The 27,703-nt window shown below is 40.2% G+C and overlaps 1 protein-coding gene across 3 annotated transcripts in view; it reads right to left on the reverse strand.

Annotated features, from left to right (window-relative positions):
• prex2 (phosphatidylinositol-3,4,5-trisphosphate-dependent Rac exchange factor 2) overlaps positions 1-27,703 on the reverse strand; it is a 675,068-nt gene that overhangs the window by 393,360 nt on the left and 254,005 nt on the right. For all 3 annotated transcript variants that reach the window (XM_078540383.1, XM_078540384.1, XM_078540381.1), the window contains exons 12-16: positions 25,322-25,425; positions 14,882-14,931; positions 9,144-9,219; positions 5,517-5,589; positions 4,931-5,073 (exon numbers count right to left, since the gene is read on the reverse strand). In XM_078540383.1, coding sequence (XP_078396509.1) covers positions 4,931-5,073; positions 5,517-5,589; positions 9,144-9,219; positions 14,882-14,931; positions 25,322-25,425 — 446 coding nt within the window. The remainder of the gene's footprint in view (positions 1-4,930; positions 5,074-5,516; positions 5,590-9,143; positions 9,220-14,881; positions 14,932-25,321; positions 25,426-27,703) is intronic.

The following is a 27,703-nucleotide window of genomic DNA, read 5'->3' on the forward strand; positions in this document are numbered from 1 at the left end:
TTACATGTTTATGTAATGTCTTTCATATTTACCACTGTGTCGCAAGGCTTTTACATCCTGTGGTTTCTTATCTCGTAAACAGAGACATCTACATTCCATTCTTACACAAGTGGTTTCTTACAGCCTTCAAGGTCTTAGCTTTGTAGAACTTGACATTGTTTTCCCATGGTCCCACTACCTTGATATCTTTCTATACTGCACCATATTTCTAACTTTTCCAAAACTACTATACTACCAAGATAAGTTTTTAATAAAGTGAAATGCTAGTTGCTAATAATAAAGTTAGATTTTAACAATTAGTATTTTGTCAGTAACCTAATAATCATACAGGCAGCACTGTGGGTGTACCTAAACAACAAGAATTGTAGCCGCTCAAGAAGGCAGCTCACCACCACCTTCTCAAGGACAGTTATGGATGCACAATAAATTCTGGCCTTCCCAGTGATGCCCAGATCCAATGAATAAATAAAAAGGCTTCTCATCCTTTCAGAGAAGCTGCAGTTTTCAGCACAAAGGGAGGTGGCACTGTCTGCAAATTTCACATTTACATGCAGATTTCTTGGAGGAAGTCACATTAAATTACTAGTATTTTCTGGAAGATTTTGAAATATCATCTGTTGCTGCTTGAAATGTACCAGAGATGAAAAATAATAATCAAGAAACTGTTCTTTGCAACCTCTGACAAAACTGTTCAAGCACGTTTTTCTTGCATAAGCTTGCAGAGTTTAACGATAGTTTCTCATTTAGATGTGGATGTGATCTGCATGGTCTATCAACTTTGTGGGGAGAATATCAATGGGCTGCAACCTCCTCAGATGGTTCCTCACTTGCCTCTCCTTCCTCTATTTGCCTTCTCCCCCACTAAAAGGGCAAATAAAAAACCTCTATAGGGAAATTCATGCCTACACTTAGGAATTCTTTATTCGTGCAAAAATTTCCAAGACCCTTGATAGATACTCAGGTCCGGTTTTTCCTACAATGGGAGAGGCTCTCTATCGTGGCAAAAATGCCAGAAATGGTCGAAAATTCTAAGTCCTGCCCCCGAACACAGCAGCGGCAGAGTTGGGCCAGGGTTTTGTGAAAGGAAAATCATGTTTAACCAACTTATTGGAGTTCTTTGAGAAAGCAACATGTGCTGTGGATAAAGAGGAACCGGTGGATGTACTGTACTTAGACCTCCAGAAGACATTTGATAAAGTGCCACATCAAAGGTTATTGCAGAAAATGAAAGCTCATGATGTAGAGAGTAACATATTGGCATGGATAGAAGATTGGCTGGCTAACAGGAAGCTGAGTGTAGGCATAAATGGGTCTTTTTCAGGTTGGCAAGATGTAACGAATGGTGTTCCACAGGGATCAGCGCTGGCACCTCAACTGTTTACAATTTATATAAATGACTTGGATGAAGGGATGGACGGGATGGTTGCCAAATTTGCTGATGACACAAAGATAGATAGGAAAGTAAATTGTGAAGAGAACATAAGAAGGCTACAAAAAGATATAGATAGGTTAAGTGAGTGGGCAAAGATCTGGCAAATGGAGTATAATATCAGAAAATGTGAAATTGTCCATTTTTGCAGGAAGAATAAAAGAGATGCATATTATCTAAATGGTGAGAGATTGCAGAGCTCTGAGATGCAGAGGGATCTGGGTGTCTTAGTGCATGAATCACAAAAGGCTAGTATGCAGATGCAGCAAGTAACTAGGAAAGCTAATAGAATGTTATCAGTTATTGTGAGGGGAATTGAATACAAAAGTAGGAAGGTTATGCTTCAGTTATACATAGCACTAGAGAGACCATATCTGGAATACTGTGTACATTATTGGTCACCTTATTTAAGGAAGGATATAACTGCGTTGGGAGCAGTTCAGAAGGTTTACCAGACTAATACCTGTAATGGGCAGGTTGTTTTATGAAGAAAGGTTGAACAGGCTAGACCTGTATCTGCTAGAGTTTAGAAGAGTAAGAGACGATTTGATTGAAACATAAAAGATCCTGAGGGGTCTTGACAGGGTGGATGTGGAGGTAATATTTCCTCTTGTCAGAGAATCTAGAACTAGGGTTCACTGTTTAAAAATAAGGGGTCGCCCACTTAAAACGGAGATGAGGCAAAAACTTTTCTCTCAGAGTGTCGTAGGGTAGGCAGGATGCAGGCTTGAGGTTACTATCAGATCAGCCATGATCAATGGCGGAGCAGACTCCAGGGGCCAAATGGCCTACTCCTGCTCTTTGTTCACATGTTTGTAGGGCTCACGCATGCATGGTTTATTCTTCTCTTTTATTCTTCCTGCCAAAATGGGCAATTTCACATTTTCTGATATTATATTCCATTTGCCAGATCTTTGCCCACTCACTTAACCAGCTGCCTCCACTGAAGTCGAATTTTGTGAGGCCAGGAGTGTGCAGATTAGACCAGGCGAGAGGAGGTCTGAACTTGGTGGATTCATTTTGATAGCTAGAGTACCCCTTTGGAGAGGTAAGCCAGCCCTTTAGATATGCTCCCAGGACACCTTTGGGAGAGGTAAGACATCCTTTGGGATTGTTAAAAGTGAACATGATTATACACATTTTACACACAAACTCATTGGAACTGTCAAGCTGACAAAGAACTGTCCAGCTGTCGAGGAACTGTCAAAGCTGTCAAGGAGCAGTTAAAGGATACTAGGTCAGTTGGTACAGGGGCAAAGGGTGATAGGTGGAGGGCACAGGGGCTATAAAGTGCTGTGGGGGCATAGAGGATATGAGGGGCCATGGAGGGAGGGAAGAGGTGCATGGGTTGGCATAGGGGGTGTGAGGGACCATTGGAAGTGTGCAGAGGGACATGGTTGGCATAGTGGGTATGAGTTGCCTTGGGGGGTGGGTGGGAAGGGTGAGGGCTGGAGGCATTTTTTTGTTTTATTCTTTTTTTTGTTTCAACACAGTGTCAGGGCACAGAGGCAGGGCTTCCGCCTAGCCCACCTCCACAACCAGCATTCGTTAATTCCAGAATTTTATTGAATTCAAATTTCACCATCTGTCATAGTGGGATTTGAACCTAGTCCCCAGAGCTTTACCCTGGGTCTCTGGAATACTATTCCAGTGATAATAGCACAATGCCACCACTTCCCCCTTGAACTAGTAACATTATTTTGCAAAAACGTCTCCTAACACTTCACGCAACCAATTAGTTTATAAGTACAATTACTGTTATTTAGTTGGTATATCCTGGTATGCTTGTTGAAGGACTAAAATCTTAGAACAGAGCATCCTACATAGTAAAGGAAGAGGAGAAATTACATGAAACCAAGTAATTTACAATAGAAAATTGTAAATCAACAAGCTCTGTTTTTTAAAATCCCACCTTGCTGCAATTTACTTGTTAACTACAGCAGAGCAAGCCTGCTGTCAGATTAGAAGACAATAATAATAGTGTGATACTCATAGGACCCAAAATTCCTGGATTGGGAAATGCCATAAGTCTGATTTCTGCCCAGGATATAGCCCAGGACCTGATCAGTCTTCTGAAGAACCCAAACCTTTACTGGAATAAGGTTACTAATTCCAGAGGGGATTACTTACCTTGTCCAGCATCAGAGTAGAAGCCAAAGGCTTTAAACATATATACGCTTTGGACCAGCTGAACCTCAGATAGACGTCAGGCAATGTGGTAAAACACCGCTCCATCATGTAAGGTGGATAGAATCAGTTCCTCCTGGGACAGGCACCAATGAGCTGCTGTTACAGTCTCAGGGCTGGATTTTAAGACCTTGTTGTGGCAGGGCTATAAAATGCGGCAAGCCATTCATAAGTCCATTAACTTCAGCAGGAGCGTAAAATCCTGCCAGTGGGAGGGGCTGTAAAATTCACCCTCTGGCGGGATGCAAATGACCCACAATTTATAATGTGCTCCCAATCATAGAGCTATTGCAGCAAAATCAAAGAGACACCAGTGGTTTTGATCATAATTTTTCAATTGCCTTAACTATGAAAATTGTGCTGGGGCTGGAAGGCCATCAGCCTAACACCCACATTCTTCAAGAGAGAAAGTAGGTAAATATAGAATAATTAATCTAACTTCAGATGTGGCGAACTCTCAGAATCCCTGAAAAACACAACCTTCTGAATCAGATGCGAGTACTGCCACTCGCCAAGACTGACATCTTGAATTTCCTGGAAGGAGGCAGGATTGAGCTAGAAGACAGTATTCATCACATTCAAACTCACTGGAGTTTCAAAGTGTTTTTCTTATATTTTCTAAGTATGTTCATTTTAATTAATGTATATCCATATTTACAGGTCTTGTGATGCAGTGGCAGCATCCCTATCTCTGGGCCAGAAGCTTTAGGTTCAAGTCCCACTTCAGGGCTTGATAGCCACGGAAGGCGCATTCATAACATTGCTAAACAGAGTGATTATCTGTCTGTAAATTATTCCAATATACCTGATGGCAGGCAGTAAGTGCAGAGAGTTTCCTGGTCAGCCATACCACAGAAGGCAATGGTAACCACGGCAGTACTTTGCCAAGCATCATCATGGACCAATCCAATGGAAGTCCATGATCGCCAAGACCGTCTTAGGGCATGGTACCCTGAAGAGGGAGGAGGATCCCTATTTACATCAATACACACTCCAGATTAATGTGGTAACACCAATCTTAAAATGTTCAAGTAAATGCACAGGTCAGACTGACAGCGATTTCTTCTCTGAATGCTCGTTTGTTTTTAAAAAAATTATACTTACAGAAAACCACTTACAAATAACTTGGAAATATTTTGAGTATTGTGACTAAGGAGTTTATATACAATTGTATTGTATCCTTAAGGGAAGACACATCTTTTCTTTAATTTACACATTAAAATAACTATTGTTTCTGCTTGGAATGCTTATATTTATCATCCAAATGCCTCTCATTCAACACCATTCCCCATTACATGAATCAGTGTGACTTACCAATAATGACTTGGCCACAACATTTTCAACTATTTTCAAGTCATGTCGCATGTGCTTCTGCCTTAAGTTCGAGCCTTCTATTTCCTCATCAGCAAAAAAACGGAATAATAGAGGTTCATCTTTAAATTCGCTCTTTTCCAGTACTATAAAGAAAAGCATGTAAGTTCCAAATAAATCTCAGGTACAATTCAAAGTACATCAGCTATTATAACAGATGGCCTTTATTTATCTTAAATAAAGTTAAACGCTATAGTCAGTGATGTTCCGTGGCTAAAGGGTGTCTACTGTCTTTTACCACAGCACCTAAATTAGATAGTTATAATTTATTCAATGAGATAGTTTCCAACCATATTTATGACATAAGAAAGTGAGGTCCACTGCAACAAAAGGGGCTTTGGAATGAAATGCATGTAAAGTTGCAGTTCACAAAGAAAGGCAAAACTAATTTAAACTTAAAAAGTCATATTATAGTTAATATGTAGCATTAACTAATGAGATTCAACAAAACAAATTTGTACCATTTTACTGTTCTAAGAAGAACTGATGTCAGAAGGATGTTTGAATAATGCGCTGAATTTAACCTTACCGTGGTGCATAAAACCATTGTCACACAGTTCCACACCCAGGATTATTGCTTCCTCTCTGGTTTTACAGTCCCCCTGGTGACAAAGTAATAGAGATTCTACATTTCATATTCTAATAACACGGTACCAATTCCTGTTTTGAGTTCTATCAGTACCTTATACATAAAGTCAATTATATTAGAAACATTTTCATGTAATACAAGGGGTACTTCCATAATCCTGCACTGCCAGTAGATAAAACATTACTCAAGGATAGCACAGGATCAAGATAGGGTGTGCTGTAACCCTCATTCTCTGCCACGACTTGCATTTATATAATACCTTTAGCATAGCAAAATGTCCCACTTCTTGGAACATTATCAAACAAAATTTGATACCAGGCCACGTAAGATGTTAAGGTAGATGACCAAAAACTTGGTCAATGAAATAGATTTTAAGGAGTGTCTTAAAGGAGGAAAGGGAAGTCCCGAGGTAGAGAAGTTTAGGGAGGGAATTCCAGAGATAAGGCCTCGGCAACTATTAAAATCAGGGCCGTGCAAGGGACCAGAATTGGAGGAGTAGGATATCTCGAGTTATTGTAGAGCTGCAGTTGGTTAGAGATAGGGAGGAGCAAGGCAATGGTGGGGTCAAAAAACAAGGATGAGAATTTTAATATCGAGACATCACTCAAATGGGAACCAATGGAGATCAGCAAGCATAGGAGTAATGGGTGAATGGGACTTGGTGCTACTTAGAATACAAATAGCAGAGTTTATGGAGAATGGAAAGTGGGAGTTCCACCAGGACGATGTCGGAATAGCCAAGTCTAGAAGTAATAAAGGCATCAATGAGGATTTCAGCAACAGATGAGCTGAGGCAGAGGCGCAGTCAGGCAATGATACAGGGGAAGTAGTCTTAGTGATGTTATGGATATGTGGCCCAATGTTCATCTCAAGATCAAATATGACACCAAGGTTGTGAACAGTTTGGTACAGCCCCAGGGTGAGGAATGGAGCCAATGCTTCAGGAATGGAGTATGTGGTGAGGACCAAAGAGAATAGCTTCGATATTCCCAAACTTTATTCAGAAAAAAACTCTCCTCATCGAGTGCTGGTGTCAGCCAAGCTGTCTGACAATTTAGAGATGGTGGAGGGGTAGAGACAGAGTGATGGTGGTGAGGCAGAGCTGGGTGTCATCAGCAAACATATGGAACATGTTTTTGGATGATGTTGTCGAAGAGTGGCTTGTAGATAAGAAATAGGAGGAAAGAACCTTGGGGGACTCCAGGTTTAATGGCACAGGAGCAGGAAGAGAAGCCTTTGCAAGCCATTCTCTGGTTATTATTATATAAATAAGCATAAAACCAGGCGAGTGCCATCCCACCCAGCTGGACGACAGTGGAGAGGCATTGAGGAGGATGTTGTGATCAACTGTGTCAAAGGTTGCTGACATATCGAGAAGGACAAGGAGGGATGGTTTACCACTGTCCTTCCTGGGAGCATGGCTCCTTACTGGGACTGTAGGACCAAAAAATTACCCTTCTAAACAGTAATGTATTTATCAGTTTTCATCCTTTGAAGTAAACAGTATTATTTTTGCATAGAAATGAAAAGTATTTAGCCAGAAACTATCGTAATTTAAGATACTTAATTTTAAGATTTTGTTGAAAATTTGTTGGAAATAATGAGTAAGAGAAGCACCGTACCTTACCAAGAGGACTGGCTGGTGTAGTGGTTTAATACCTGCTATCACTTCACCTTCTGGTTTGAATCCAGTCTAGATTGATCAGTTGAACATATACTCTCTCGTAGTTTAAAGGTTCCAGGTGAGTTTGGAAACTTTCAACCCAGTTCCCCGTGGACATTGTACCAGAGCACAGGATTGCCCAGAATTTAACACAAACCAGCAATAAGTTGCCAACCTCATAAATAGTGCTTCACTGAGGAAGTACAACTCTCAATGTACTACTGAACCACACAGATCACGATTTCAATTTTAATCCCTCACCTGTTTTGAGTTAAGCAACATCAGCCAGACATATAGGAAAAATCATGACAATTCGTTTTAGTATCTCTAGACTATTAATGGGAAAAGTTAAGCTACAGATCCAATTTCTAACTGCTACTCCATAACTCTAACCTATATGATTTATTGGTGAGTCCTGATTCAGATAAAGGTGTCACAGCCTCACGGTTCAAGGGTCCAATACACTCACTGTTTATGATTACAAGAGGAGAAAGTAATAAAGTTGAGATATCACTGGCACTCAGAAAAAAGTAAGGGGAGGAATTTGCAGAAAAAAAGGATCTAATAGCGATCTCATTCTGAGAGGCAATGAATCCAGCTGGTATCAGAAGTGAAAAAAAGATACAACTTGGGTTGTTCTTTCGTTGAGATTAAGGCACATTGCTACAACTTCAGTCTGCCTCTGGTCCATGCTAACCTCACAGTGCCTGATACTAACAGTGGGTGCCTAAAATGGTAAAAAAAAGCGCTTCATTTTTCCACGATTCCACCTTAATTAAGACAAAAATGCAGAAAAGTTATGAAGAAAAATTAGAGAAAAAAATATGTATACTGCTCTGGCTAAAAAAAAACCTGGGCACATTTTGAATTTTTTAAAGGACAGAAGATACTCAAAAAGTATCAAATATTTATAAATTAAACCACAAAGGGAGTCTGAGTTTAATTGCAGGTTAGTGAAAGAAGGGTCAGCATAATCTCTGAATACTTGACAATTTAATATGAAATCATGTGTGACACCTTCCTTCTCACAATGTGGGAGAGTCAGCTGCAGAGATGTCAACAAGGTGGCTTCATAATCAGTTTCCAAGGAGCTTACGATAAGGCTGCTTAAAATACTTATGCAGGAAGAATTAAAATATTCAATTAAGAAATGAAAAGTAGGACACTGCACAAATTATTTTGTCTGTGCATTATTAATTCAAAGGTTTGCAAAGGCAGAGCTGCTACTAGTAAGTCTTTTAAATAAATTTCTTAGCTATGATGTAGCAGATAACCTACTTGAAGCAGTATTTAATTGGTGCCTGAAGAGTCTGTAATTACCTTGGAAAAAGTATCACTTCCATAACTTAACATGGCTATTTTCCCTTCCCAATTCATTGCTTGCATTAGCCTGAAACCCTATTGGTGTCAGCCCCGTGCTGTATTCCTTCTTAATCTAGATTTAGCACACTTGGCCTCCTGATTCACATGTTTACCCTGTCTACAATCCTGATTTCACTTGCTTGCCATCACTGATCCTTACTCTCCCTGTCCTCCTGATTCTATTCCCTTTGGCTCCAGACCCAACCATTCTGACTCATTAGCATACCCTTTAGCATCTCCTTGCTAAATCCTCCCTTGAAACTGAAATCACTAAAAAAAAAGGATATGCAGTCTAAATAAGGCATATAACTTCAGCTTTGTGAATTTGGTCACATGATTCAAAAAGCCTTGATTTATGCAGCAAATGTCACTTTAGTTGATTTTCCAACAGTTCCACTGTGCATCATTTAAATAATAACCTCTGCTGTACTTCCATTATTTCAAAATACAGAGATAGATTTCCTTATTTAGGATATTTCAAACTAATCAATCAGATAAATCCTATTACCAAAGTTACACAAAAAATATTTTTGTTACTTTACCTGTGCAATTAACCAGTCTGTCAGCTTGTTTGCCATGACCACTGACTTATAGGTTCTGAGGTGATAGTCTTTATCCCTGGATATGAGAATCATATCAGTTAACAATATGGTTATACATGAAAACTCAATACAGCCTGTGCTACAGACATCACATTTCAGTCTGACAAATGTTTACTAATAGTTAGCTCAACAAAGACTGCACAAACATCTCAAGTTAAATTTGCAGGAGTGTTCTCCCAATCTCCTGGCATCAATTCAGTGGAAACCCCAAATGGGCAAGTCTCTCCATCTCGAGAGCAAAATCAGCGAATGACCCTCATGATGCCCTTTTCAGTTGACTGCTTAACTGGTTGGAAGAGGATATTCCACAAATTTCTCCATCCTTAAGATAGGGAAGCCCAGCACATCAGTGTAAAAGGCAGAGCTGAACCACTGAACCACGTGCGACCATCTTCAGTCAGAAGTGCCAAGTGGATGATCTATCTCTGCCTCCTCCTGAAGTCTCCAGCATCACAGGTGCCATTCTTAAGTCAATTCAATTCACTCCACATGATATAAAAAAAATGGCTTCGTGTACTGGACACAGCAAAGACTATGGGCCCTGACAACATGCAAGCTCTAGTACTGAAGACTTGTGAACAGAACTAGCCATGGCCCTAGCTAAGCTGTTTTAGTACAGTTACAACACTGGCATCTCCCCAACAATGTGCCCAGGTATGTCCTGTCCACAAAAAGCATGACAAATTCAATCCAGCCGATTACTGCCCTATTAGTCTACTTTCAATCATCAGAAAAATGATGGAAGGTGTCATTGACAGTACTATCAAGCAGCATTTACTCAGCGATAACCTGCTTACTGATAGTCCTAGTGGAATCCAAACTGAGCACTCAACTCAAGACGACATTACAGCCTTGGTTCAAATGTGGACAAAAGAGCTGAATGGTAGAGATGAAGTGAGAGTGACGGCCCTTGACTTGAAGGCAACATTTGGTTGAGTGTGGCATCAAGAAGCCCTAAGAAAATTGAAGTCAATGGGAATCAGAGGAAAACTCTCCACTGGTTGGAGTCATACCCAGCAGATGTTCTTAAAAGATGTTCTTATGTTCTTAAAATACTGAAGCAGTCCATGCCCAGATGCAGCAAGGCCTGGACAACATTCAGGTTTGGGCTAATACGAGGCCAGTAACATTCAGGCCATACAAATGCCAGACAATGACCATCTTCAACAAGAGATAATCTAACCATCTCCTTTAACATTCAACAGCATTAGCATTGTTGAATACAACATCAATGCTGGGGGTTACCACTGCCCAGGAACTTAACTGGATGAGCCATATGAATATTGTGTTTGCAAGAGCAGGTCAGAGGTTAGGAACTCTGCAGGAAATAACTCATCTCTTGACTCCCCAAAGCTTGTCCATCATCTCAAGGTACAAGTCAGGAATATGAGGGAATACCATCCACTTGTCTAGATGAGTGCAGCTCTAACAATACTCAACTGGCTTGATACCATTCAGGACAAAGAAACCCAGTTGATCGGCACTCCATCCACCACCTTAAACATTAACTCCCTCCGCCATCAGCACACAGTAGCAGCAGTGTGTACCATTTACAGGATGCCATTCAGCAGCACGCCTCCTTCGACAGCACCTTCCAAGGCTGCAATCTCTAATACCTAAAAGGACTAGGGTAGCAGACAAATGGGAAACCATCTTTTGCAAGCTCCCCTCTAAGATGCACAGCATCCTGACTTGGAACCATTAACGCCATTCCTTCACTGTCACAAGGTCAAAAACCTGGAATTCGCTTCCTAATAGCACCGGTATATGTTCCTACAACACCTGGGCAGTAGCGGTTCAAGAAAACAGCTCATTATCACCTTCTCAGGGTCAATTAGGGACAGTAACAAATGCTGGATCTGTCAGTGACACTCAGAATATAACACTCGTCGGGCGGGCGCGTGCCCGACCCGACTAAGCATAAAGTGAAGCACAATGACGTTGAGTGAGCGTCCCTACGTCATCGCGCACTTGCGCGATATTTCGGTCGGCGGACGCACGCGGGTGTCAGCAGCGCGCCCGCCAACAGTTAAAAAGCCTATTAAGGCCATTAAAGCTCTAATTGAAAGAAATTTTTCGCTGCCTGTCCAACCTTACAGTTGGCGGGCAGGCAAAAAGACCAAGCGGCCTTTGCATTTTTAGGAAACCTCATCCACGGGCGGAATGAGGTTTCTAACAGCAATTAAAAATAAAATAAAAACTTTAACTTTTCATTAATAACATATCCCTGCTCATGTGACCGAGTCACGAGGGAACATGTTTTATAACATTTTAAAAATCTTTAGTTTTAATTTTTCATGTCTTCATCTCCCTGAGGCGGCTCTGTGCACTCTCTCTCAGGACTCGCGCTCCTCCTCCCCCCACACAGGCAGTGCTGAGTGCTGCTGAGTGCGTTTCATGTTGGGCGGGCCTTAATTGGCAGCCCAGCCCCGATCGCGGGTGGCAGTCGGCTTCCTGACCACTCCCGCCCACCCCCGCCGAGCCCAGACGATGAAGGAAAAATCCTGGCCTCAGGTTCCATGAATGAATTAAAAAAACTTCTAAGGATTGTTTCTTGGCTTATGCGAAGGTCTTAATATTACTACTTTTCTAAATTATTTATCAGTATTCTATTGGAAGACAACATAACTATTTCTAAGACATGAGAAATTCCAAAATATTTCAGAATTTCAGCCAAGAGCAGCTTCTTATTTCAATACAGGGAGTTAAAGCTTTTGCATACTTTCATCAAGCATAACACATTACAATAGAAATTCTTCATGAAGCATTTTCTTGAAAAATAAAACATTTATTTAATAAATGCATCTATTTCAAAAAACGATGTGTAATGCATGGGAACCTCAACTGGTACCTGAGCAATCCCCTTAAATAAGTTCACGGACCTTTTGCCATTACAATTGAGGTGATCCATTTAGCTCCCTCGACTGCACCCCACCCCTTCCCCTTGCCCACCAAGTCAACTTTATGTCCCCTGCTACCTGTTGTCTCAGAACTGAACACGTATCTCTTCCTCAATTCTCTTTTTTATCTCCCCTCATTCCCTCCCTGAACTCTTGTCCACAAGACCAGTTCCTGCTTTCCTGACCACATTCCTAGTAAATTGCTGACCATCTAACATCCCTTCCTGGCCTCCATGCTAGATGACAATCCTTCTCCTCAGACGCTGCCCCACACACTTTCAACACTGCCATCATCAACCATCTATTGCCACTCAGCTCAACTAACTTAGCACAATCTAGAAATAAAAGCTGGGATCTTACTGTCTGAATTACTGTTACATGCTGCCCCTCGCAAATGAGCCATTGAGCCAGTTTAGCAGCTTATTTTTAAAGAGTAGATTTTATCCTGTGTATAGGCAGTGGGGCATTGTAGGCACCCTACAGGTGCTATTTGTCTAAAATGTTTCAAGTGCAGATATACACAAATTACAACCTTGACTTTCCACCTTCCATCCCCAAATGAGGCTGGCAAAGATGAAATTCAGGGATACCTTCCCATCAAGCGAGTGCCCTGTACTTTAAAGGCAAACTTCATCTACCCTTATGTAGTTTGGTGCATTGTAAAGATGTATAAATGGAGGAAACAGGGCCTCTAATGTGTTTCCCATCATTTGCTCACTTGCAATGTCAGATGGTAACGTTGCAAATGTCTGTTAGGCACCAGCATTCGGCATAAACTGAAGAGGGACCTGTACAAGGGCCAGCACAACACCCATAAGTGTAATGTCATATTGTTGAGATAATTTGTGGTTTTACAAAAGAAGTTCACTGGTTATCTCTCTTGCAATGCAGCAGGCCTTGAGGTGAGTTGCAACAACTACCCAGCAGAGGCCAAGGTCCCCATCTTTATATATATTAACCCAGAGGCTGGAATTATGGTTTGGGTCAGTGGGGTGTCTCACCTCTCATAGAAGATTTGTGTAGTGCAGCAGCAAGCTAAGGCTACATCTCTTAGTAGGGTGAACACTGAAAATGTCTATAATTTCGAAATTCTATAAATTTCAGTAGAGTGAATCTAATGGCATCTGCTGTAAGTTAGCCCCTAAATGTTTAGATTTTTAAATTTTTCTGTGGCAAGTTGCTGAAACCTGTGAGTTGCAGTGAGTGAAACCAGGCATCTGAGACCTGAGTGAGGGCAATTATATCTCCCCTTAACCAACCAGATTGAAAGATTGTGAAATTAACAGTGCAAAGTCTATGAAAGAAGTGGAAATTAGATTGTGCAAATTCAATGCCAAATCAGATACAGGAAAAGAATAAAAAGAAGGAACAATAGATTGGATTGAGAGAGGAAAAAAGGAAAAAAGTAGAAGTTTAAAAAAAACTTCACAATTTTAACAACAATTATAAGTTAAAGGAATGAGACTTCACACTTGTAATAGTTCATTTGCAAAGACAGAGACTTTATTTTTAGTAATTAACATCACATCATTAAAAAGGAACTTGGGCTGAAAGGGAAAAGGCTAGCTTTCGGTAGTGAATTTTGTTCATATCTAATGAGGCAAATACAGTAAGTTCATGCCAATCAATGCATTTCATTGGTGAACCAAACAGAGAGGTGCCAATTTCATGAAGTTAATGGCAGAACACCACAGCTCTAACAGCAATTTCTGGATTTGCATGTTTAATTGTGCATCTGCCTTCACCTTAAGTTACTGAAGCATTTGCATATTTTCTTTACCCTCACTCCCCTTTCCCCAAGGAGACGGCAGCCAGGATGGAGCAGAGACTTCGGTACGTTTTGACAGAGAGATGATGTCGAAGTCTCTGGAAGCGCATTCCTCCATTAGTCCTGGCCGTGGACATTTAATTCTCCTTTTTTCAAGCACCTTTCCAACAGGGGTGAGAAGCAGAGCCTGGAATGGTTGCAGCTGAAGTGCAACCCGAACTGAGAGATTATCCTGGAAACGTCCGAATCGCTCAGTCCAAAGCTGCAACGACTGTTCAATTTTGAAATGTTCATCAATTCTGTCTGCCAGTTTTCAGGTGATTTTTTTTTTCTTAAATGAGATTGTCTCTTTGTAAAATTTTCAATACATGTCCTGTGTTGCTCAGAGTCTCCCTCTGTCTTTCATATACAGGTACCACAATTTGCAGTACAGTAACTGTACAAACCAATGTTGCCCTCGAATTGCTGGAACCTATCTAATTGACTCCCATTGAAAAGCAGGTTTAACGTTCGCAATTTCACCGTTTGTGAGGTTTTGCAGGAATGTAACCCCTGCGAGCAGCAGCACTTTACTGTATGTTAATAACTGTAACGCCAGTTGTAACAACCAGTGCCAACAGAAAGAATTGGGCTTGTCAACATTTTAAACATACAATGATGTATAATACTGTAATCTTAAACTTCAATTTTAATGGGAAAGGTTTTTGTGAAAGTTGTAATAATTAGACTATATAGGAACAAGAGTGGGCTATTCCAGAGTCTCTGGTAAGGTGTATGTGCAAAAGTTTAATGTGTTCTGGACTAATCAGCTAATCTGGACCAGAATTCAAACTTCCTTTTCATGTTAATCATTAAATAAAATGTTTGAAGAAAATTATTGTTGGGACTAGCTCTAAAGGCAGCAAGCCAATGAAATGCTTATTGTGTACCAGCTCATTACATACGACAGGTTTGATTATAATTCTATTCAAACTAAAACAAAAATTGGAAAAATACTTTAATTTACTTACTTGATCACGGGAGTAAAGAGACTATGAAGTCGATAGTAAAGCCTCACGCCCTGTCAAATGAAAGAAAACATTATTCATTTTGCTAGCAAAAGATCACAAGTTATTTAGACACTCCAATCAGCAGTGCAGTATTTGTTACTTTCCTGTTGCTTATTCTTCTCTGTCATTGTGGACTGCATCGTTGTGGCCTTTTACTCCCTAATTACTCTTCTGTACCTTAGATTCTAAGTACTTCCTGAAATTCCTTCATCTTTTAGCAAGTCTTGCCCTTTCATTTCACATTTGCACTAATTATTACAAATCTCATTCCTTCCATCCAAACTACATGTTCGCCTTACCCTCTCCCTCCCTTCCCTCCTCTGACCCCTGCCTTTCACACTCCGCTGTCCATTACTTCTCTCCTCCTGTCTATCCAACTTCTCTCCTTTCTTCCTTTGCCTCTGCTCCTTCCCTTCCCCATCCATACATTTCTCCCTCCCTCCTCCCTTGTCCCACTTCTCCCCTTCTTAATGCCCATCTCTATACTTCCAACTCCCCTCTCCTCATCCCCTTTCCACTTCAACTATCCCAATTGCCCAACCCATACTCATCCTTTCTGTCCTCCCTCCCTCCATCCTCTGCGCCTGTCCTCTTTCCCTCTCTCTCCTGCCCACCTCACCATGTTCTGCCTCACCCTGTCCCCACCATATCCCCTTCTCTCACCTTCTTATCTCCTGTACCCTGCTCTCCTGAAAACTGAATTTAGTCTTGACTCCCAGTGTGTAATACCATAGCAAATTGATTAATCTGTATTATAACTTTAGTCTAATGTTGAATAATAGAAGCAAATGTTGGATTCTCTTGGGTCTTCTGTAAATGACACCAGTGTAAAAGAATTAAGTCTGGATATTCCTTTACTGGAAACGGTAGTATTTATTAAGAGGCCAAATAAAGATTTTGGTTCAAAGTGAGCCGATCGCTCTTCAAGCACTGAGTATGTGAGATGTAATGGCTCCATCTAATTGAAGCGCAAAGCCAAATTGTTGTATGAGATAAATGATCTTTGACCTGTGATTTTTAGATCCAACGACTTTGGCATAGCTGGGGGAGTTCTCAGACCACTGCATAATTCTGTTCAATATGTCTAATGAACCAAGTTGATTTTTCGGCAACATAAGAGTTCACATGAGTTTTATAAAAGGTGTTCAACAGACAAATTTGAATAGAGCTTTGTTCCATGCAGAGTGCATTTAAAGTTCTTCAACTTTTCCCTCAACAACTGTCAAAAAAATAATAAGGTAGGTTCTGCCAAGGCCACTTGGCTCCAGGCCTCATTACAGCCTTGGTCCAAACATGGATAAAATAACTGAATTTGAGCTAAGATGAGAGTGACTGCTCTTGACATCAAGGCAAAATTTGACCAAGTGTAGCATCAAGGAGCCCAGGCAAAATTGAAGTCAATGGGACTCAGAAAAAAAAATCTCCACTGATTGGAGTTAAACATAGTACAAAGGAAGATGGTTGTAGTTGTTGGAGGCCAATCATCTCAGCTCACCACTGCAAGAGTTTCTCAGGGTAGTGTCCTAGCCCCAACCATCTTCAGATGCTTCATTAATGACCTTCGCTCCATCGTAAAATCAGAAGTGGTGATGATTGCACAGTGTTCAGTACATCCATGATTCATCAGATACTGAAACAATCCATGCACACATACAGCAAGACATGGTCAATATTCAGGCTTAGACTGATAAATGGCAAGTAACATGCATGCCACACAAGTGGCAGGCAATGACTATCTCCAACAAGAGAGAATCTAACCATCTCTCCTTGAAATGCAACAGGATGGCCATTGCTGAATCCCCCACCATCAACATCCTGGGGAGTTGGCATTGGCCAGAATCTTAACTTTACCTGCAACATAAATACTGTGATTACAAGAGCAGGTCAGAGGCTTGGAATTCTGTGGTAAGTAACTCATCTCCTAACTCCCCAAAGCTTGTTCACCATCTACAGTGCACAAGTCAAGAGTGTGACAAAATACACTCCACTTGGCTGGATAAGTGCAGCACCAACAACATTCAAGGAGCTTGACACCATCCAAGACAAAGCAGCCCACTTGATCAGCACACACCCATGCCTTTAAATATTTATTCCCTCCACTACCAGCACACAGTGGCAGCAGTGTATACCATCTACAAGAGGCACTGCAACAACTAACTAAGCCTCCTTCAACAACACCTTCCAAACCCAGGACCTCTGCCATCTAGAAGGGCAAGGACAGGATATGCATGGGAACACCACCATCTCCAAATTGACCTCCAAGCTTCACCTATTGACTATTGTAATTATCTCTATCTTACATGTTTGAACATGTGCCACACATTACATCAATAGTTTGTTCAATTTGTAATTCATCAAAAATCTTGGAAATTCCATACTGTAGATTAATTTTTCCTAAAAGCTGCATAAGGTCTATAGAAGGTATGGATCATGAAAAGCTCATGTGTCCTATTAAGTAGTTAATTAGATGTGGATGGCACTGGCAAAGCTGGCATTTATTGCTTATCGCTAGCTGCCCTTGAGAAGGTAGTGGTGGGCCTTCTGCATGTACCACTGCAGTCCCTGTGATAACGCTGTTGCCAGAGTGTTGCTAGGTAGGGAGTTCCAGGATTTTGACCCAGAGACAATGAATATACATCCAAGGCAGGATGGTATATAACGTGGGAGGAGATTTGTGTATTCAGCCTATTCTTTCCAAGAGACCATGTATACTAGGCACCATTGCAGGTTTTATTTTACTAATTATGTCAGAATGTTATCTAACCACAGATAGATTCTGTGATGTCCTCCATGACTCCTAAAAATAATTGAGTGAATGTGCATGTTATCAATCCTTCAACTGTTCAATTCTGACCAGTTGTATTTCACTGGTGACATTATGCTTCCAGCAGCACTTCCTTGGCATACAATTGGCCATTTAGAACTATACTTACCCCTAAAAGTTCAATCAGTTTCTAAATCACTGAGTCATTCAGTTTATTTTTAAAGGTACTAACTGATGAAGAGTCAGTTGAGGGGAGTTCATTTTAATATATACAGCACTCAATGAGAAAAACAAGTGTTCATTGAGTGCATTTGGGAAGGTTTTTTAGAACAATACATTCTGGAACCTACCATGGATCAGGCTATTTTAGGCCTGGTCATGCGTAATGAAACAGGATTAATTAAGGACAGCATAGTGAAGGATCCTCCAGACAAGAGTGATCATAACATGATAGAATTTCACATTCAGTTTGAGAGTGAGAAATGTGGGTCCATAATTAGCTTCTTAAACTTAAATAAAAGCAAATAAAAGGGTATGAAGACAGAGTTGGCTAAAGTGGGCTGGGAAAATAGGTTAAAAGGTAAGACAGTAGAAATGCAGTGGCAGACATTTAAGGAGAGATTTCATAACTCTCAACAAAGATATATTCCATTGAGGGAGAAAGACTATCAGAAGGATGCACCATCTGTGGCTAACTAAGGAAGTTAAGTGTGGTATCAAATTGAAAGAAAAGGCATACAATGCTGTGAAGATTAGTTGTAGGGCAAGACATTGAGAAAGTTTTAGAAACCAGCAAAGGATGACTAAAAAAATAAAGAGGGAGAAGTTGGATTATGAGAGAAAACTAGCAAAAGATATAAAAACAGACAATAAAAGCTTTTACAAGTATATAAGAAGGAAGAGATTAGCTAAAGTGGCCATTAAGAGGGTGAGATTAGGGAATTAATAATGGGAAGCAAAAAAATGGCAGATGCTTTAACAAGTATATTGTATCTGTCTTCACAGTAGAAGACACAAAAAGCATCCCAAGAATTGTTGAAAATCAAGATGCAGAAGAAAAGGCGAAACTTAGAAAAATCACTGTCACTAGAGAAAAAGTAATGGGAATAATAATGGGACTTAAGGCTGACAAGTCTCCTGGACCTGACAGCCTGCATTCTGGGGTCTCAAAAGAAGTGACTGCAGAGATAGTGAATGCATTGGTTGCAATCTTCCAAGATGCCCTATATTCTGGAGAGGTCCCAGCAGATTGGAAACCATAAATGTAACGCCTCTGTTCAAGAAAGGAGGGAGACAGAAAGCAGGAAACTCTAAGCCAGTTAGCCTAACTTTTATTATTGGGAAAATTCTAGAATCCATTATTAAAGAGATAATAGCAGGAAATTTAGAAAATCCTAATAGAATAAGGCAGAGTCAACGTGGTCTTGTGAAAGGAAACTCGCGTTTGACAAATTAATTAGATTTCTTTGAGAATGTAAGAGAGTGGATAAAGGGGAACTAGTAGATGTAGTATATTTGGATTTCCAAAAGGCATTCAATAAGGTGCCACATAAGAGGTTACTACACAAGATAAGAGCAAATGGTGTTGAGTGTAATATATTAGGATGGTTAAGGAAATTGATAACAGGAAACAGAGAGTAGGGATAAATGGGTAATTTTCAGGTTTAAAGTATCATGGGGATCAGTGCCAGGGCTTCAGCTATTTACAATCCAAGTTAACGACTTGGGACCAACTATATTGTAGCTAAATTTGCTGATGTTACAAAGATAAGTAGGAAAGCAAGTTGTGCAGAGGATACAAAGAGTCTACAAAGGACTATAGATAAATGAATGGGAAAAAATTTGGCAGGTGGAGTATAATATGGGAAAATGTGAGGTTGTCCACTTTACCGGAAGAATAAAAAAGCACAGAATTATTTAAATGGAGAGAGGTTGCAGAATGGTGCAATACAGAGGGATCCAGGTGTCCTTGTACATGAATCACAAAAAGTCAGCATGCAGGTACTGTACAGAAAATGATTAGGAAGGCAAATAGAATGATGGCTTTTACTGCAAGAAGGATGGAGTATAAAAGTCTGCAAGTCTTGCTACAACTGCACAGGGCATTGGTGAGACTATACTTAGAGCACTGTGTGCAGTTGTAGTCACCTCACTGAAGGGGGGACATAACTTGCATTGGAGGCAATTAAGAGGAGATTCACTGGGCTGACTCCTGGGATGAAGGGCTTATCTTAAAGGTTGACCAGGTTTGGTCTATACGCATTGGAGTTTAGAAGAATAAGAGGTGACCTTATTGAAACATATAAGATTCTGAGGGGGCTTGACAGGATAGATGCTGAGAGGATATTTCCCCTCATGCTGGTATCTAGAATTAGGGGTTACAGTTTCAAAGTAAGGAATCTCCCTTTTAAAGCTGAGATGAGAAGGAATTTCTTCTTTCAAAAGTTCACTCATATTTAGAATTCTCTCCATCAGTGAGCATGAGTCATTGAATATATTCAAGGCTGAATTAGACAAAATTTTTGATTGACAAGGGAGTCAAGGATTATAGAGGACAGGCAGGAAAGTGGAGTTAAGGCCACATCATATCAGCCGTGATCTTATTGACTGCTGGAGCAGCCGACTGGCCTATTCCTTCTTTTATTTCTAATGTTCTTAAGTGCTTATTAATTCTGTTTGAAAATAATCAATTCTGCATTTTCAGCATCTATTTCCATAATTTAGGTTCACAAATATAAAAAAATCTGAAGGTAAAGTTTATATCAAACTAACAGTCAAGATGTTTACAAAAAATGTAAATAGAATTACCAAATCTATTCTAGAATACCTAGCTTGAAAAATCTGGGAGAACTTGTGAGTATCCAAAATGTTCACAATAGTATACTCTTATGAGGCATGACTCCAGCAAATGTAAAATTCCTGGAGTTTATCTGAATAACATGGAAGCCTAAGGGGTTATGTACAATACATTAGTGTATGTTTCACTGACTTTGAGCCAAAAAATGTGTGATTCTACAAGTTAGTTTTCAGATTGCCAAGGTATTTATATTACAACCACATAAAGAATATTTTGGTCATTAGAAATAGCAACATTGTAAACATGTTTAAATACTTTCTTTGAGAATGTATACACAACTTTGCTAAAAATGCAAACAAATAGACTTGCATGAAAACGTTTAAAATGCCACTAAACATAGCAATCGTTCTGTTAAAGTTGTATTAATATGCTTAAAAAATGAATCATGTTGTTGACAGATGCTGAGGAAATTACTTAGCAATAACTTAATTCTTTAAAAAGTCTAATATTAAACCAAACAGCATGTTTGAGGTGGAATAAACTGCATTATTTTCTAACAGGTAATGTGCACATTTCAAAAGAAATATTATCTAAAATCAACAAACTAATCAGCAACTTTTTCAAAGTTTTCTAATAACTATTAAGAGATGCACTTATGTAAAAAGGTTAGGCAGTTTTTAACCTAACAAAAACGTAATAGAAAATACTGTGCTCTATATTTTGTGAAATGTTGTTTTTATTGAATCTTTCTCAAAGCAATGTGAAAATAGTCATTTGGTAATACGGAACTTGAGTATTTCTGAAAAATAAGAGATTTTTTGTCAAAGCTTTTCATCTTGCACTCATTCGCAAGAAAATACCGAAGTCCAGGGAAACAACATATTTATGCTATATGAGATTGGTTGGCAAGTGGACTCTGATTGATAGATATGTTGTCATGGAGAATGCATCAGTGGATTGTGACTGGCAGTTAACTGCCAAGCATTGTTTGACATTTAAACCAGGCAGCTAGGCTCTGATTGGTCAAGACATTGTCCTGGGGAATTAACCAGTGAATGGCTGTCACCTACTTAGTTTAGCTGAAACAGGCACAATGTGTGTACATGTTCCTTCTGTCTGCAAAGAACAGGGCCCTGTGTACTAATATATGTAGTTTCCAGTACACACAATTGCGCCACACTGCAAGCCCAACTGACAATCTTAAATTGATTGTCAGTGTAATTCTTAGCACATTGAGGATTATTTAGCAAAGGTTGCCTAATCACGGAATCACACTTAATGTTGGACATAGTGTTTTGAGTTTTGTAAACACGGGTTGGTTAGGTACAGTCCGTACCTTGCCCTTGCGAACAGCAGAGGAGACATGCAGTTTGTACGATCCACCAGTCTTTGGGACGTTCGGCCAGCATCACACTGGCACTGAAATACATACACCACATTACGCATTTGTGTGACAGGCAGCACATCTTATTGGCTTGGCGGCAGCATCCTGTTTGTGGCCAATACCACTCCTGTTGCTACTGCATAGCAGCAGCGTGAATCACAGAATTTTAATGGCACAGAAGGAGGCCATTTGGCCCATCATGTCTGCACTGGCTCTCCAAATGAGCATTATGACCTAGTGCCATTGCCCTGCTTTTTCCCTATATCGTTGCACATTATTTCTGTTCAAATAATCATCTAATGCCCTCTTGAATGCCTCGATTGAACCTGCCTCCACCACACTTCCAGGCAGCGCATTCCAGACCCCAACCACTCATGTGAAAAAGTGTTTTCTCACGTCACATTTGCTTCTTCTGAAAATCACTTTAAATCTGTGCCCTCTCGTTCTTGATCCTTTTACGGGCGGGAACAGCTTTTCCCTATCTACTCTATCTAGCCCCCTCATTATTTTGAACATCGCTATCAAATCTCCTCTTAGCCTTCTTCTCTCCAAGGAGAACAGTCCCAACTTCACCAACCTATCCTCATAGCTGAAGTTTCTCATCCCTGGAACCATTCTTGTAAACCTCTTCCACACTCTCTCCAATATGTTCACATCCTTCCTATAGTGTGGCGCCCAGAACTGTACACAATATTCCAACTGAGGTCTAACAAGTGTGTTATATAAATTCAGCATAACCTCCCTGCTCTTGTGCTCTATGCTCCTATTAATAAAGCCCAGGATACTATATGCTTTATTAACTGCTCTCGCCACCTGTCCTGCCACCTTCAATCATCTATGCATATATACACACCCAGGACTTTATGTTCTTGAACCCCCTTCAAAATTTCACCCCTTATTTTACATTGTCTGTCCCTGTTCTTCCTACCAAAATGCATCACCTCATACTTCTCTGCATTGAACTTCGTCTGCCACATATCTGCCCCTTCTACCAACTTGTCTATGTCCTCTTGAAGTTCCACATCATCTTGCTCAGAGATTACAACACCCCCAAGCTTTGTATCATCCGCAAACTTTGAAATTGTCCCCTGCACACCAAAATCTAGATCATTAATATATTTCAGGATAAGCAAGGGTCCCAATACTGACCTCTAGCTAGCTTCACCTGTTGCTCAAGGTTTTGAGATACCTTGCCCTTCCAGGGTAATCTGAGATAGACCGCGCAATTTTCAGGGCCGAAAGTGATGCCCTTGGGCCTGTACATGAGATTGTGCGATATACAGCGTGAAATGATCTGATGAGGGTAGCCATTTTCTCGCAGGATGTCTTTGATGTGCCCTATTTCAGCATCAAGTTTGCATGGTGAGCAAATGGCTCATGCTCTATAAGACCAATCTTGTAGCTTGTGGAACTGTAGGAGTCCCAACGCATACACTGACTAATGAAAGTAGGCTTGCGGTAGGCTGTAGTAGAGAGTCCCCTGGCAGATTTCTCAACTAGTACATCAAGGAAAGGGAGTTAATTTGACTGCTCCATTTCAAAGGTGAATGGATGGAGCCCATTAAGATATGCAAGGAAATTATTACACGCAGCTGCGGATTTAAATATAGCAAACATATCATGTACATGTTGGAAATATGCAAGAAGTAGGAGGTTGGGTGGCATCCCATCGAAAACACGTTTCTCATGGAACCCAACAAAACTTTGAGCAACAGATGAAACTAGCTGTTTCACACTGCTACTATGCAGTAGCATCACAAATGGTATTCGCTACTAACAGGTTGCTGCCATCAAGCCAAAAAGATGTTCTGCCTATCACACAAATGAGTAATGTGGTGTATGAATTTCAGTGCCAGTGTGATGCTAGGTATTTAGGCCGTATGTCCCAAAGACTGGCTGATACTATCAAACAGCATGCCCCTCCCACTGTTTGCAACAGGCAAGGTATGGACTGTACACAACCAGTCCATGCTTGCAAAATTCAAAACACAGTGTCCAACATTAGATATGATTCCTCGATTGGACCACATTTGCTAAATAATCCTCAGTGTGCTAAGAATTACGCTGACAACCAATTTAAGATTGTCAGTTGGGCTCACGGTATGGTGTATTTGCGTGTATTGGAAACTACATATATTAATATACAGGGCCCTTTTCTTTGCAGACAGAAAGAACATGTACACATATTATGCCTGTTTCAGCTAAACTAAATTAAGTGACAGCCATTTGCTGGTTCATTCCCCAGGACAATGTCTTGACCAATCAGAGTCAAGCTGCCTTGTTTAAATTTCAAACAATACTTGGCAATTAACTGCTAATCATTATCAACTGGTACATTTTCTATGGTAAAACCTCTATCAATCACATTCTACTTGCCAACGAATCAGCACTCTCTTCTCATGCAGTATAAATATGTTGTTTCCCTGTATTGGTATTTCTTGTGAATTTTCCTGAACAGTGCAAAATGAAAAGCATCGACAAAAAATGTCTCTATTTTCAACAATACAATGAGAAAATGTCAATGCTGGGGGATAGAATAATTTTCCAATTTGGACACCCAGTATTCATTTCAAGCCTTTATAGTGAAGCCCTGAAAAATTTGCATGAATTTCCACAGTACTATCTTTTTATTGATTCGGCCATTAGTCTATTTCCTCATATAGCACATCACCATGTGAAGAACCAGTATAAACTAATATGTCAAGTATAAGTCATATATAGTACAGGATGCATTCTGCTCCAACAACGTATATCTTTATCTGACTTTTAGAACAACATCCACTACTAATTCGGTTTGACTTCTTCCATTTTATAACAACTATTTAATTACTGCCAATTTCCAGTTTATTGTCAAAGTATGGGTTACTTAGTACTGTCCCATACCCCAAAGAAACTTGGTTAAAACATCCTAAACTATTTAAAAGAGAAAGAGCCATTAAAACAAACAGAAAGAGCAGACTTTATTCCCATCATCCTGGGCCATATTAAAATACAAGTCTCAGAGCTGAAAGTGCATGTGTGAACCCACTGTGACACCCAGTTTCCTCTCTATAACATTCTCTTTCAACTGATTACACATCAACTGTGAGTCAATTATCAGATCCTAGCTATTACTAAAATTGCTTTGAAAAGCTAGTGGTAAGGCTGCCCAATCTATCCATTAAATTTCAGCAATCACTGATGGATCTACCACACAGGTCAATAATGTCAGTGAAACACGCCCTAATGGGTATCCAGCAAATTAAAGAAAATGTGAGCAATAGCTTCTCATTACATGAAGAATTGCACAATATGAGTGCAGCAATCTACATTGACATCACTTCCCCTAAAATAATATTCACTTCCAAGAAAACTAAATGCCAGATATGAATTCTATATTAGCTTTTACTCCTTCTGCCTTTGACCTGTATAAAATACAAATATGCAGTCTCAGTAAGTTCCTTATGAGATCAGTACCTTGGAGATAACATCTTGAATTTGACTTCTTGGATGGTATGTCCCATCGTCATATCGAAATCTGTACAGCATATGATCAGGTTTAAACTGGTGTTTGTCTGTTACTGAATACCAAAGTGTATTAGTCAAAAAGGAGCAGCCACAAAAATAATAAGATCACTGTTATTTCAAAGCAGTGCACAGCTGAAACATTATTAAACAATTTTGACAATCTCAGACAATTTAACAATAGTAAAGTAATTCAATATGATCGTCACTTTTTGAGAATAAGTATGCATAATCTGGTATAACTTTACTACCATCATAATTTCTAATATCCATATTAATATTAATAATTTGTAAATGCCAATTACATTTAGACAAACTGAAGGTAGGATTTGAACACTTGTGGGCAGTTCACAGATTTAAATGAAGCCAGTTAACATTTAAACTCTGATAAATGTCATCGTACTGTGGTTGTCTGTGTGCTGTGTCACTTAATAAATCTACTCTACTCAATTTTATTCGACCTTTAATTGCTGCCAATAGAGTTGCTGCTACAAAGTTGAGAAATTACACACAATGACAGAAAATGTATTTTTAAAAAAGTATGCCTGCAGCCTAATGGAATTAACAAATTGAAGTGTGCACATCTGTATTTGCCATGAGAGATGCCTTGTATATCCTAAGCAAAGCACCTCTGATATAGTAAATTAGAGCTAAAGATAAACACAAATATGTTTTTTCAATATTACCAAAAAACATGTGCAACTCTTGTGTGATTCTCAGAATCTGCTCTGTAATATTTACTATTGAAAATTCACATAAGCTTATGTTGCAAAGTATTGCAGGAAACTGAAGAACTAAAAAAGATAAACAATGAAGATTGGAAGTTACAAGAAGAACTAACCTGAAGCGCTGAAAGATGAGATGAGAAAGGCTATAAAAAACATCAAAAGTGGAAAGGCCAGAAGGAAACATCAGATCCTAGTGGAGCACTAAAAGCAGGAGATGAAACAGTGATAGATGCAATCAAAGAGATTATTGATGAGATATGGACAACAGGTGAACAGCCTTGCAAATGGACTATATCCGAAATGGTCACGATGGCCAAGACAGCAGGCTGTTACGGACAGGAGGGGGTTTAATTTAAACAGCCCTGATTTCTCCTCTTACCATCCATCCATAAATGGAAAGGTGTTTTGATTTTGATTTCCCCTTTTATAATCGGTGAAACAGCCCATTTCATGAAATGGGCACTGGTGGAACCCATTTCATGAACTGGGCAAACTCATTGCACAGATGAAATAGGCAGTTTGACTGCTCATTTCATGAAATGGCCAGTACTACATATGAGTTTTAAAGTCTTATTCATGGAGTAGTTTCTCAAGCCTGTTGCAGTGTACAAGCTTAACATCATGTACTAAGTTGCTCAATAACAGCAGGAACATTGTAAATTTGGGAAAGCAAAACAATTTGGGGCAAGTAGACCTGGTTGACATGCACACCATGAACGACGGAAGTTATTGTTTCATACTGCACTACATGGAGTACCTGACCTAGTTCCACGTCATTTGTCCTCTGAAATCCATGGCAGCAGCTGAGGTTGCCCATGAGCTACTTCTCATATTTCTAGACATTCTAGATATTCTTCAGTCAGATAACGGCAGGGAGTTCACAGCATAGGTCATCCACGACTGGCAACACTCTGAGAAGAACTGGTGTTGGTCAGCAGGCGCCCCAAACATCCCCAGAGTCAAGGCTCTGTGGAATGCAGTAATAGTGATATGAAATTGAAGCTAATGGCCTGGATGCCTGACAACAACCATGCTCAATGGAGCTATAATGTCCGTTTTGTTCAGTGGGCAATGAACAGCAGTTACCACGAGGTTATAAAGAAGGCTCCTTACCAAGCACTCACTGGAAACAAGCCACAGTGTGGCCTCAGATCAAAGCTGCCAGATGAGTTCCTCAACAGAATCTCCACAGCCTTGGAGAAGAATTGAAAAGACTTCTTGAGGAGAACAGCGAAAATCCTGATCCTAAACTGGCCCCTGTACCATCGTCCTTGGACAATCCTGAACTGGCCCCAGAACCATCTACCATAGATGACTTCGGGTCAGCCCCTGGACCATCCAACATGGAAGATCCTGAGCGAGTCCCAGAACCATTTACCACAGATGACCCCAAGTTGGCCCCTGGGCCACCCAACATGGACAACCCTGAGCCAGCCCCTGGATCATTCAACATGGACAACCTTGCGACATCCCCAGGACCACCCCTCATGAATTACCCTGAGCTAGCCTCTGGATCACCCATTACAGATGACCCTAAATCTGATGAAGAACTTCATCCTGCCAGACATCCAAGGAAGGTGGCACACCAGGGCATTACACAGCAAGC

Source organism: Cetorhinus maximus, chromosome 4 (genome assembly GCF_964194155.1).
Source record: "Cetorhinus maximus chromosome 4, sCetMax3.hap1.1, whole genome shotgun sequence".
NCBI lineage: Eukaryota > Metazoa > Chordata > Chondrichthyes > Lamniformes > Cetorhinidae > Cetorhinus > Cetorhinus maximus.